Source organism: Rhinatrema bivittatum, chromosome 6 (assembly GCF_901001135.1).
Source record: "Rhinatrema bivittatum chromosome 6, aRhiBiv1.1, whole genome shotgun sequence".
Lineage (NCBI taxonomy): Eukaryota > Metazoa > Chordata > Amphibia > Gymnophiona > Rhinatrematidae > Rhinatrema > Rhinatrema bivittatum.
Window position 1 is genome coordinate 349,918,992 of NC_042620.1, and position 13,080 is coordinate 349,932,071.

Sequence of the window (13,080 nt, forward strand, 5' to 3'; positions counted from 1 at the left end):
ATGCAAAAGGAGTGCTTTATAACCTCAGAAAGCTCCAGTTGGAGCCCACCATTCCCCCATAGGCTCAATAGGCTGCTGGCACATTTGTGGGGAAAGAACAAGCATCAAATTATGAAACATATATTTACTAGAAATTAATTTTATCCTTTTAGAGGCTTTATAATGCTATATTTTAGTGCCATAAATTCATGGGGAAACTTCAGTTTAGACCACTTTTAAATCTGTAAAGTTCAAATGAGTTGAATATGCTTATAAAAGAATTAAAGAAGAAACTAAATAACCATGCACACTTATTTGTGAATAGTTATCCTATTAATAAGAGTCGTCTGACATGATCTCCCTAATGTACTTTCAGTACATGGGTTTGCCCAATGCATTATATATGAAAGCAGTATCACTTACCAGTCACATATACATTTGTGTTTCTGTCTTCTTCAACATGAAACCAACCTGAAAAAAGGTTGACCGTTAAAACAAATACAAGCGCACTAAAAATGCACTACAAAAAAAATTCAGTCCATCATTAAATCATAGCTGTAGATGTATACATACACACTTTATTGCTATCATAGACTTGTGCATACCTACAGGGGATAAGTATTATTTTCTTCAAAAGCAAACTTTATTCTAGAGACCAGAATGCCAGAAAAAGTGACATTGCTGGGCCTACCTTCTGTGATCAGTTCCCTTAAGTCCAAGGAAGAGTGCAGGGTCTGATACCAACTGGGAGCACAGGAACTGGAATTAGGATTTTGTTGCTATCCCTAAGAAAATCAGAACTACAAATCTACATGGGCATTGGATTGTCCTGTTCTTTATGATGTGGAGCCAGTCGGCAACCCTACCTGGCACTCGCTCCACCATTATAGAAGAGGTGCAGTTTAGATATTAATTTTTAAATCTAGCAGGTATATATAGTGCAATTGAACAGTACATCACAGTGCTACTCTTTATCGGTGCATCAGTATTTTAACATTTTCATCTTCTGGGTTGGGTTGAAATTCTGCTTTTCAAAATGCTCATTCTCAGGTCACTTAATGAATACTACATATAATTTTAGGAATTCCAAATAAATCTGAGGCTAAAGTTGCATTGCTCAGATTTCTTAATTCCATCAATTAAACCCATGAAGCTCTCCATTTCAAGCAATTTGTCCCACAGTAAGGCAGAGTTGTTTATCTGTAACAGATGTTCTCTGAGGACAGTAGGATGTCAGTCCTCGCACATGGGTGACATCATCCAATGGAGCCTGGCATGGAAAACTGGTGTTGAAGTTTCTAGAACTTTGACTGGGCCTCTCTGAGCATGCTCTGGCATGCAACATACCATGTGTCCACAAAGAGTCCCCTCAGTCTTATAACAAAGAATTAAGAAGAAAATAATAAAGAAGAAAATCCATGAGTGAAGACCCAGTTCCATGGGGAGGCAGGCAGCTCTTGTGAGGAATGACATCCTTGCTGTACTCACAGATGGGTGAATCCCTAGCTACAGGTGACCCACCCCTCCCCGACCTCCAGAAAAGGGGACCAACAAAACAGGTGCCGATAGGCACAACAACATTTTGTTGGTAACAGGAAGGGGGCAGCCTGAACAAATATAATGGGCCCTAGGAGGAAACAGAGTTGGGCTTTTAACCTTAGAGAAGTTCCAAAGGACAGATTGGCCAAACCTGCTGTTGTGTTGGCCATCCCCATCCAAACAGTAATTAGATGTGAATGAGTGGATGAACTCCAGGTTGCAGCTCTGCAGATCTCCTCCATGGGGACTACTTGCAAGTAGGCCACCGACGTTTCCATGGCTCGAACAGAGTGAACCTTCACATGACACCTAAAATGCAATCCAGCTGGGCATAACAGAAGGAGATGCAGTCTGCTAGCCAACTGGAAAGAATCTGCTTGGCAATGGTGTTTCCCAGTCTGTTCTGGTCAAAAGAAACAAAAAGATGGGCGGTCTATTTATGGGCTTCTGTCCACTCCAGACAGAAGGGTAAGGCTCTCTTGCAGTACAAACTGTGCAAGGCTTACTCGCCTTGATGCGAATTGAGCCTGGGAAAGAATGTTAGCAGGACAATGGACTGGTTAAGATGGAATTCAGACACCACCTTAGTCAGCAACTTAGGGTGGTCTTATGCACGCACCCTATTATGAAAAAACTTAGTGTAAGGTGGATAAGTCACTAAGACCTGGAGTTTACTGACCCTGTGTGCTGAAGTGACCACCACCAAAAACATGACTTCCAGGTCATGTACCTCAGGTCACAGAAGTTCAGCAGATCAAAAGGAACTTTCATTGGCTGAGCAAAACCACAGAGGTCGCAGGACACAACAGGAGACCTTAGGGGAGGCTTCAAATGAAGCAGCCCCCATATAAAATGTACAACTATGGGCTTACCCTCTATACCATGGCCATATGCGCCAATTGCGCTCAAATGAACTCTAACAAGGTTGGTCTTGAGGCCAGTGTAAAAGAGATGTAGACTGTAATCAAGTAGTTTCTGTGGAGAGCAGGAGACAGGGTCTAAGAGCTTTTGCTCACACCAAATGGAAAACCACCTTCACTTCAGTCCATAGGACTTCCTGGTGGAAGGTTTCTAGAAGCCACATCATCCGAGAGACTGAGAGGTTGCAAGATAAACATCCAAGCTGTGAGTGACAGGGCTTGAAGGTTGGGATACTACAACCAGCTTTGATCCTGGATGATGAGATCTGGGGAAGTCCCCAGTCTGATTGGTTTCCGAATGGACTACTCCCGAAGGAGTGGAAACCAGATTTGCCTCAGACAATGGGGGGCAACAAGTATCATAGTTCCCTTGTCCTCCTTGAGCTTCAACAAAGTCTTTGCCACCAGCAGAACATGAGGATACACGTACAGGAGAACCTGGCCCCATTGAAGGGCAAAGGCATCTGAGACTAGCTTGCCGTGTGTCCTGTACATGGAGCAGAACTGAAGAACCTTCCTGGTCCAAGGAACCACAAACGGATTCAGCTCCAGTCTTCCCCAGAGGCAGAAGATCTAATTTGCTACCCACTGGTCCAGAGACTATTCGAGGGGTCTGAAGGAGCGGCTCAGTTTGCCACTATTCCATTTACTGTACCAGCCAGATACGTCGCTTTGAGCTCCATCCTGTAGGAGAGGACCCAGGACCAAATCTTGACATAGGAGATAAGAGCCTGTACCTCTCTGCTTGTTGATGTAGTACATCACCACTTGGTTGTCTGTCTAGATCAACACAATTTTGTTGGATAGATCTTTGAAAGCCCATAGCATGTACCTGATCGCTCGGAGCTCCAGGAAGTTGATTTGAAAGATGTTGCTGGGTGAACCAGAGCCTCTGGGTGCTGAGTCCATCTACATGGGTTCCCCAGCCTATGGTGGATGCATCTATGATCATGACAATTTGGACCCGAGGAATTTGGAAGGATAAACCCCTGTTCCAGTTTGGAAATTTCCCTCCACCAGGACAAAGAGTCTCAGAGGGACAGAGTGACTCAGATGCAGACCTGTAGATCCTGAGTAGCTTGAAGCCCTGGGATCACAAGGTCCATTGGGCTCATCACATGTGCATGTGTGCCCAGGGAGTAAAATGTACTATGGTGGCCATATGGCCCAACAGCCTCAACATGTACCATGCTGATACCTGCTGTCTGTTGTATCTCTGCTGCAGTGGACATCATGTTGATAGAAGGCCTTAGCCTGAGCTATGTGTAATAGGGTTCCTATGAAGTCCAATTGAGGTGACAGGCTGAGATGGGATTTAGGTAGTTGATGATAAAACCCTAGTGATTCCAAAACCCGGATGGTCGAGTTTGTGGACCCTTTGGACCCTGCCCTAGAGGTGCTCTTAATCAGCTAATTGTCCAGATGGGGGAAAACATGAACTCCCAATCTGCGAAGGTGCACTGCCACCACAGCTAGGCATTTGGTAAAGACTCACAGAGCAGTTGCTAGCCCAAACGGCAGAACATGGTACTGGAAGTGCAGTTTTCCACCACAAATCAGAGATATTTACAATAGCTGGGGAGTATCTCGAGGAGAGTATATGCATTCTTGAGATCGAGAGAGCATAGCGAAACCTCTTTTTGCTGGAATGGGATCAAAGTGCCCGGGGAAAACATGCTCAACATTTCTCTTCTTAGAAAGTTGTTCAAGGCCCTTAGGTCTAGGATGGGATGGAGTACCCCTGTTTCCTTTGGAATCAGGAAATACAGGGAGTAAAATCCCTGCCCTCATCGTTCTGCTGGAATGGGCTCAACCGCTTTGGCCATTAAGAGGGAGGAAAGATCTGAAAGTAACACTTCCTGATGTGCTACCGGTCCCCAAAATGGACTTGGGTGGGGGGGAGGCAATTTGATGGGGCACTCAATAGGTTTAATTTGTGCCTTCTGCGAATGATGGTGAGGACCTACTGATCTGAGGTTATACTGGACCACCTGTTCGCGTAGAACTGCACTGTGCCTCCAACTGAAAATTCCATTGTCAGGGTACAGAGGTGTTCGCTATGCTCCCTTTGACCCAGTCAATACCTGATCCCTGGAGTTGAATGACTTGCTGGTTGGGCTTTGGGGCCCTCTGTTGATTTGAATGGTTACAAGGATTCTGTTATTGCTGAAGGGGACCGAGGTGGTGGTGAATAGTATGTCCTTGAGCAGAAAAGAGACTTCCTGGGGCCAGAAAATTGCAGGCCTCATGGATGAGGAGGACATGTCTTGAGTCCTATTGGTGTGTCACATAGAGGTCACGAATTTCAGCCACTGTGTCCTTCACCTTATCACGTCCGCGAGTCACTCCTGCACCTCTTGACAGAGGTCCAAGGCTCGCAGCCAGGCAAGTCTCTTGGTGTCGATGCCTGCAGTAGAGACTCTCGATGCTATCTCGAAATCATTGTTGGTTGAGCAGTCCCTATGATTTCTGCACTCTAGACCGTTGTTGCACCAGTGACTGAAGGGTGCCCTGCTACTGTTTAGGCAGCTGCTCGGCCAAGTCCTGCACCTGCTTCAGGAGGTCATGCATATACAGGCCCACTATGTGGGTGAGAAGCATAGCACCCTGAAACACTTTCCTCTCAAGAGCATCCATGGCCCTCTGATCCTTCCCGGGGACACTGAGGAATGGGTTTGAGTGCATTTGGCCTTCTTGAGAACGGATTTGAGCATGACTGATTGGTGTGGCAGCTGCCACTTATCGAATCTGGGAGCCTTCTGGACGAGATATATCACATCCGTCTTCCTATTCATGGAAGGCATTGAGAGGGGGTTTTCCCACATCCTCATCAGCAGCTCTATAAGAATCTTGTGCACTAGGACTGCCAAGATCTCCTTAAGCAGTTCCACATACTGGAGGATATCCATCATCTTGTGGCTGGTATCCTCCTCTGTCTTAAAATTAAATGGGATATCCATGGCCCGCAAAGAAGAGGTCTTCCAGGGAAGACTTCCTTCTGCCATCGGGAGGAGTCGGGTCAGAGGGGGGCCATCCCAGGCTTGCAAGGGCCTCATCCTCACTGTTATAGACAAAAGACAGGTCCCGAGGTGCTCTCGGCCAGTAGTATGGGAATTGATTCGATTGGCCATGGGGACCTGCACCCAGAGGTCACCCCCATCGCCGGAGGAGATTCCTTTTCTAAGGTTCTAGGGACAACCACCAGATCGGTTGGTGGCAGTCTCGATGCCCTGACGGGCGTCATTGCCATCCTAGGCACAGACACCAAAGAAGGTGTCAGCAGCACTCTGATGAGCACATGCAGAGATTCGAGCAGTGGCTCGAGGAGGGATGGTGCCAAGTCTGGTGCCATCAGTGCCTAGAATCCAAGGCTCCACAGCACCTTCTCCATGCACTGCTGCATGCGGTTCTCCAGCTCCTCCTCTAAGTTCACAAATATCAAGACTGATTAGGATCTAAGAGGGGTGGCCAGATCCACTTTAGAACTGAGAGGAGGATCGGTGGCAGACATTGGGACCGGTGGAGGCCGTGGTGAGCCTCTGGGAACTGTGAACTGGTGCTTTTTACTACAGGGTCGCTTTGGGGCATCACAGTCGAGGCTGGTGTATCCCTGTGCCCAGCACTGTACTTGTTGGGGACCAATGCCGATGCTTCTTCGGCTTCCTTTGTTGCTCGGTTTGGTCCTTCCCCGGTGCCAAGACCAAAGACAACAAACCTAATGTCTTCCTCCTGGAAGAGGTGGGTGATAATCCACCTTTAGCATCCTTGGAAGCTGTCGATGCCGATAGCCCCACAGATGCAAATGGCTCGATGGCCACTGGTGTGGCTCCAAGGTCCCTCAATGTTGATGCCTATGATGCAAATGGATCAATCTTTCCAGGCCCAAAAAGCTGGTCCATCTAGTCTAGCCAGGCCCGGCGTCCTTCTGGGGTCATCTGTGCACACTTGCTGCAACCCTGGATGGAATGCAATGCCCCAGGCAGTGGACCCATCTATCATGGGGAACCTTAACATAAAATCCTCTTGCAAACCGAGGGCATCACTTAAAAAATCAAAATCTATGGCATGCCATTACAAAAGAAAAGGGACGCAATGTCGAAAATGATGGCAGCAGCCATCGATGGCTGCTAGGCACCAAGCGCATTAACACCCCAGAGGATCGTTTATGAAAGGAAACTTACCGAAACATCGAAAAAGTTGACTGAGATAAGAGAAGAGAATTGGGGGTACCCTGTGCTGACAACATGATCCCAAGATGCAAATACTATAAAAAAAACCCAGCAAAAAACACTGCAAGAGGAGAAAAGTTAGAGAGACTAAACTTTACCGCGAGATACTGGGTTCCACGGAAAAGAAGAGACTGAGGGGACCCCACATGGATGCATGGAATACTGCATGCTGGAGCATGTTCAGAGAGGCTAAGTCAAAGTTTTAGAATGAGAAATGACTACTTACCTGATAATTTCCTTTTCTTTAGACCAGACAGATGGAATTCAGAACTAGTGTGATGCACCTATTGGTGTTATGCACCTATATCACAGATGGAGACGGAGCAAAGCTGACATCACAGTAAATATACTTCTGCCGTGACAATCAGCCTGCCGGTCATTCCTCAAAAGTCAACTGTGGACAGACTAGCAAAAAACTTGAATAACAACAAATAACCATTTCAGTACTCAGCCAACAGAACACTGAGCTAAGACAAAGAATGTATCAACACTGGAACTAAACACCCTCCAATAAACTCCTGGAACACGCAGCCACGCAGGAGTACATAGCACATCATTCAGCTGCCAAGGGCAGGAGACTGAATTCATCTGTTCTGGTTTAAAGGAAAAAGGAAATTATCAGGTAATTTGTAATTTCTCATTTCTTTGTGTCCAGAACTAGTGTGATGTATCCAAGCTACTCCCGAATAGGGGTCCAGTCAAACCGCACCTGCAAAGGCTGCGTCCTCCTGGGCCTGCACATCCAGATGATAATACCTGGAAAAGGTGTGTAAGGAGGACCATGTCACACCCTCAGCAAATGTCAACGGAAGACAACAATTTAAATTCCGCCCATGACACTGCCTGAGCCCTAGTGGAATGAGCTCTAACCTGACTAGGTAATGGCTTTCCAGCATTCCACATATGCTGCTGTGACTACCTCCTTAATCTAGCGAGCTATTGTAGCCTTGCGAAGCCGGCTCGCTCCTGTTTACCTCCACTATGGAGGACAAACAGGTGATCTGTCTTCCAGAAAGGTTTAGAAACCTCCAGATACCTTATGATATGTCTCTTGATATCCAAGGGTCGCAACAGGTGATATTCTTCTGCATCTCTTTCCCTATCTAGAGACGGCAGGGAAATGGACTTGATTCAAGTGAAAAATCCAGACCACTTCTGGCAAAAGGAAGGAACTGTATCGCCCCTGGAGTCACTCAAAGGAAAGGCCCCCTGGAAGACAAGGCCTGCAGCTTAGATATTCTACGCACAGAACCAAATTGCCACAAGAAAACACTGTTTTCAATGTCAGCAACCTCAAGGAAAGGTTACGCACGGTCAAAACATGGGACTCGCTAAGAAATCCAAAACCAGATTAGGACTCCACCAGTAACCACAAGGGTGGACAAAGATGGTTTCACTCCTGTCAAGAAATGGCCACATCTGGATGAGCCGACAAGTACCACCATTCACCTGACCACTGAAACAAACAAGAGCCGCTACCTGTATCTTCAAGGAATTAAGGGGCCAACCCTTTATTCAATCCATCCTGAAAAAAAAATTCCAAAATGAGTGGGATCTTAATGGAACAAGGAAGCACCCCTCGATCTTCACACTAAAGCTCAAACACTCGTCCAAACCCGCACATAGGCTAAGAAAGTGGAGAACTTTCTTGCTTGTAGCAAAGTAGCAGTCACCGGCAGCAGAATATCCATGCTTTAGCAAGCAAGCCCTCTCAAGAACAAAATCAAGTCAGATCTTCGTGAAGAACAGGCCCCTGCCGCAACAGATCCCTGATGCCAGAAACTGGAGGGGGGAATTTACCAGGAGCTTCCTCAGATCCACATATCATGGTCTCTCCTGTGCCAATCTGGTGCCATCAAAAAGCATCATCCTTCTATGATTCTCAACCCTCTGAACCAATCTGCCCAACACAGACCATCGGGGAAAGGCATAAGGATGTGCAGCCAAAAGGTTTTCATTGCATTCGGGAATCGTATTCGTCAGGGGTCATTTCTGTTGCATTCGGACGTATGTGGCGCATCCGATACGTCGATATGTGAAATTCGTTTCTGGTTCCCATTAAAGTCAATGGGGGAAGAATTTCCAGCCTATTTTTGGCTGCAGAATTGGGGTTTTATTATCAATTTTGATGAAACTGTCTGGGGAGCAATCATCACAACAACAAAAGAGCTCCAAAGTACTTAGACTGTGGCAAAGTGGCATGAATAGCCTAAGCACTGTAAGGGTGCAAAAAGGTACCAGAAGTGGCAAGAGTGCTTAACAGAGGCACAAAGCAGCAGTGAGAGTGTCAAAAAACACACCACAGCTTCAAAAGAGAGCACCGATAACAGATGCATGAACCATAGAAGGCAGCACGACAGGCAAAGCGGCAAGACAAGTGGCATTGACATCCTACAGCACAATGAAGGGGGAACATAGCAAGCAGAAAGACTAGCACCAACACACTGAGGGAACCATGAGAGTGGCAAGAGCACCACAATGAGTTAAGTGAGTCCATCTGGTGTATGGCAGCAAAGCAGAGTGGCAGAAAGCTGATAGGGGCAAGACAGGCTGGCAGAGTGGAGGTAGTCTGGTCCCTGTGGTTTTTATAGGGGAACGACAGGCTGGCCCAGGAGAGAGTTCCCTTTCCTTTGTGCAGGAAAGGACTCCCTAGAACGGCTTCACCCCTAGAGTGGGGTGTTTTCCGTTGGCGTCTAGTGAATACCCCGAAGTTACTGACTGTACTTACGCACTTCAAGCTGATGACAAAGGAACTTGAAGAGCTCTCAGAAATAAGAAAACTGCTACTCAAGTCCAAATCTACAATATCAACCTATGTTGACTTTGTACCTTACAGTGGCCTCTGTAAACAATGGGAACACATAGAGGATGAACCTACAGTACAACTACCACCAGTTTTCTATAGCACTAGAAACATTAATGTAGCAACTAAGAAACATCTTGGGAAAATGGCCCATATTATGAAAGGTCATGAAAACTATATCCTAGCTCCAAGCTGGACAGACAGGCACAGCATTAGAGGTCGAGCCCTGATAAGGACGTAAGGCCTGGACGGACAGGCACAGTGTTAGAGGTCAGGCCCTTGTAGGGACGTAAGGCCTTGACAGTGGACGGATAGGTTACAGCGTTAGAGGTCAAGCCCTTGTAGGGGATGTAAGGCCTGGACAGAGAGCAAAGCAGTCGAGGACAGAGGTCAATCCCACCTAGGGACACAAGGCCTGGACTGATAGGCCAAAGCAGTCCGAGGACAGAGGTCAATCCCACCTAGGGACACAAGGCCCTGGATGAACAGGCAACAGCAATCGAGGTCAAACACATTGTAGGAACACAAGGCCTGGACTGACAGGCAAAGCAGTCGAGGACAGAGGTCAATTCCACCTAGGGACATAAGGCCTGGATGAACAGGCACAGGCAATCGAGGTCAAACACTTGTAGGAACACAAGACCTGGACTGACAGGCAAAGCAGTCGAGGACCAGAGGTCAATCCCACCTAGGGACACAAGGCCTGGATGAACAGGCACAGCAATCGAGGTCAAACACTTGTAGGAACACAAGGCCTGGACTGACAGGCAAAGCGTCAAGGACAGAGGTTCAATCCCACCTAGGGACCCAAGGCCTGGGATTGACAGGCCAAAGCAGTCGAGGGACAGAGGTCAATCCCACCTCGGGACAATAGGCCTGGATGAAACAGGCACAGCATTAGAGGTCAAACACTTGTAGGAACACAAGGCCTTGACTGACAGGCAAAGCAGTCGAGGACAGAGGTCAATCCCACCTAAGGACACAAGGCCTGGACTGACAGGCAAAGCAGTCGAGGACAGAGGTCAATCCCACCTAAGGACATAAGGCCTGGATGAAACAGGCACAGCAATCGAGGTCAAACACTTGTAGGAAACACAAGGCCTGGACTGACAGCAAAGCAGTCGAAGACAGAGGTCAATCCCACCTAGGGACACAGGCCTGGACTGACAGGCAAAGCAGTTCAAGAACAGAGGTCAATCCCACCTAGGGATATAAGGCTGGATGAACAGGCACAGCAATCGAAGTCAAACACTTGTAGGAAACATAAGGGCCTGGACAGTTGACGGTCAGGCAGCGTTTTCATGTCAGGGTACATGTGCTGCCAGTGCTTATATTATCTGGAGCATAGGAAGGCAATTGGAGCTGCTGCAAGGCTTTGAATTGCTTTTATTCATCTTGCCATTCACAACGAAAATTTGGAAACCCAAGCAAAGGCAAGTTTACTTTCAAAAACACTAGCATTTCCATCAACTCTGGTGCCAGCCTTGAGCGGCGAGGGCTCATGATATCCCTGTCATTGAAAAGACACGTTCACTGGGCACACTGGTTGGTGGACATGACAGATATCGCTGAAGCCACCTTGGGCTAGGTGTGGGCCAGACAGTGGACTTGTGTGCCCAATATGCAAGCGGATCTGTCTGCATTTTCTCTATCGGCTCTGAGAGATATCGTGTCACTGACAGCTGTGCTGGTGTCCTCCTTTGGCTTGGGCAGGCTCAGAGTCACTCATGCCAGCTGCTTTCTCTCATCGCCCGTTGCACAACTGATGAATCTTTATGGGCAACATGCCTTGGGCGTTCTGACGTGGAGGAGGAGGAGGTACTATCTGTCGCTGACACCATGCTGCTCCTGCTTGGGCTAGCAGCACAACTCGCATGACGTGCCTGCTGTTTCCACCTCTTGCTTCAAGCCTAATCTGTCTCCGCCTATGGCGCTCCTGTTCACGGACTTTTGCTAACAGCAGCTCCTTCACAAATGACAGACAATTGGACTGTAGGGCGAGTTTCCCTTTAATACGGGGATCACAGACTGAGGCGAGCATGTATGTGCGGTCGTCTGTTAAAGGCCTTTAATCTGTCTTTCACCTGCTGCTGCAAAACGTCCAGACACTGCAGCACCTCAGCTTGTCATTACCCTCTTCCTGTTTAAAGGCCTCCAAATGTTATCCAGGAAATTAACTATAGGGATGATGTCAGCCAAGATGGCACTTCTGGAACTCAGCTCCTCCGTGACATCCTTGAAGGGCTGCAGGATTTTTACCAGCTGACTCATGACTAACCAATCATGATGCCCTAGGGGGATTCTGCACACCTACATCCATTGTACCAGAAAGTTCATGAAGGGGTGTCCTGCAGCTCCAGTAACCTCTCCAGCATCATAAAGGTGGAATTCCACCGGGTGGCAATGTCTTGAATGAGACGCTTGTGAGGCATATCCAAATCAGTCTGCTTTTGTCGGAGAACCTGCCCCGCCTTGACACTTCTGTGAAAGTGTGCTGCTATGTTCCTGCACTTCTGTATTAACCTATGCAGGTAATTCATTCTCTTTGTCATTGGACTCCAAGCCCAGAGCTGACTTCAATACCAGGTGCCTTAACCATGTTTGCACCATTGTCTGTGACAAAGAACCCTGCCTAGGTTTTCCTGTCTCGCTGGCATAGTTGCCAGCCCTCCAGCATCTGTCTGATGCATGCTAAAATATTGGCTGCGGTATGGGCCTGGTCCGTCAGGTGGGTGTGCAGTAAAGCCCACCTCCACCCTGATACTTCTTCAGTAATAGAGCTGCTGGCTGCCCCTGCCTCAGTCATGTCCCACCAGTGTGCTGTCAGAGAGAGGTAAGAGTGTGCAGCAATCATGGCGGTCCAGATATCGCAGGTGAAATGCACTCTTCCCTCTGCCTTAGCTAGCAGTGCTTGCATGCGACTGCGACACTGCTTGTACAGGCTGGGGATGACTTTTCTACTAAATGTGGTTCTGCAGGATATTTTGTAATTTGGAAGTACGACCTTCAAAAAACGCTTGAAACCCACATTCTCCACTAACTGCAAGGGCTGGTCATCAAGGGCAATCATTTCCCCAATGGTCCTGGTTACAACTTTTGAGGCTGCCTGCCTCCTACCCCGGGATAGCGTTACCGCACTCCACCCCATTTCCTCCATGGTGGATTGTCGCTTCTGCCACATGTCAGGGGGTTGCTGGCCTGCCACCTGACTGCTAGAAGGGGATGAGGGCGTGGGCTGACTCTGCTGCTTTCCTACCACTGCACACTGGTTGGAAGGGGTCCCCCCACTGATACTGCCACCATCCCCAGATGGCAGTAATCTTGTTGGGTGTTGCCTCTTCATATGATGGTTCATGCCAAAATTAGATAGATGTCCCATTTGCTTGCCTCTGCTAATATCCCTGGCACAGTAATTACACCGAGCATAACGCGGGTCTTCGGTCACTTTAAAGTGTCTCCAGATCGGAGATGTCTTTCGTGATCCTCCCCTCTCTAACACCTTGGGGGTGGATGCTGGCACTGGAGCTGAGGTGGTGGGTGCACCCTGAGAAGCAATGCCAGAGGGGGCCTCAGTCACCCTCTGTGCCTGTACTGACTGCTCTTCCTCCTC

At 47.9% G+C, this 13,080-nt stretch overlaps 1 protein-coding gene across 3 annotated transcripts in view; it reads right to left on the minus strand.

Annotated features, from left to right (window-relative positions):
• HTATSF1 (HIV-1 Tat specific factor 1) overlaps positions 1-13,080 on the minus strand; it is a 227,408-nt gene that overhangs the window by 133,167 nt on the left and 81,161 nt on the right. For 2 of the 3 annotated variants that reach the window (XM_029607810.1, XM_029607813.1), the window contains exon 3: positions 403-450. The exons of the other annotated variant lie outside the window; for it this stretch is intronic. In XM_029607810.1, the coding sequence (XP_029463670.1) occupies positions 403-450 (48 nt within the window). The remainder of the gene's footprint in view (positions 1-402; positions 451-13,080) is intronic. 3 annotated transcript variants of the gene reach the window in all.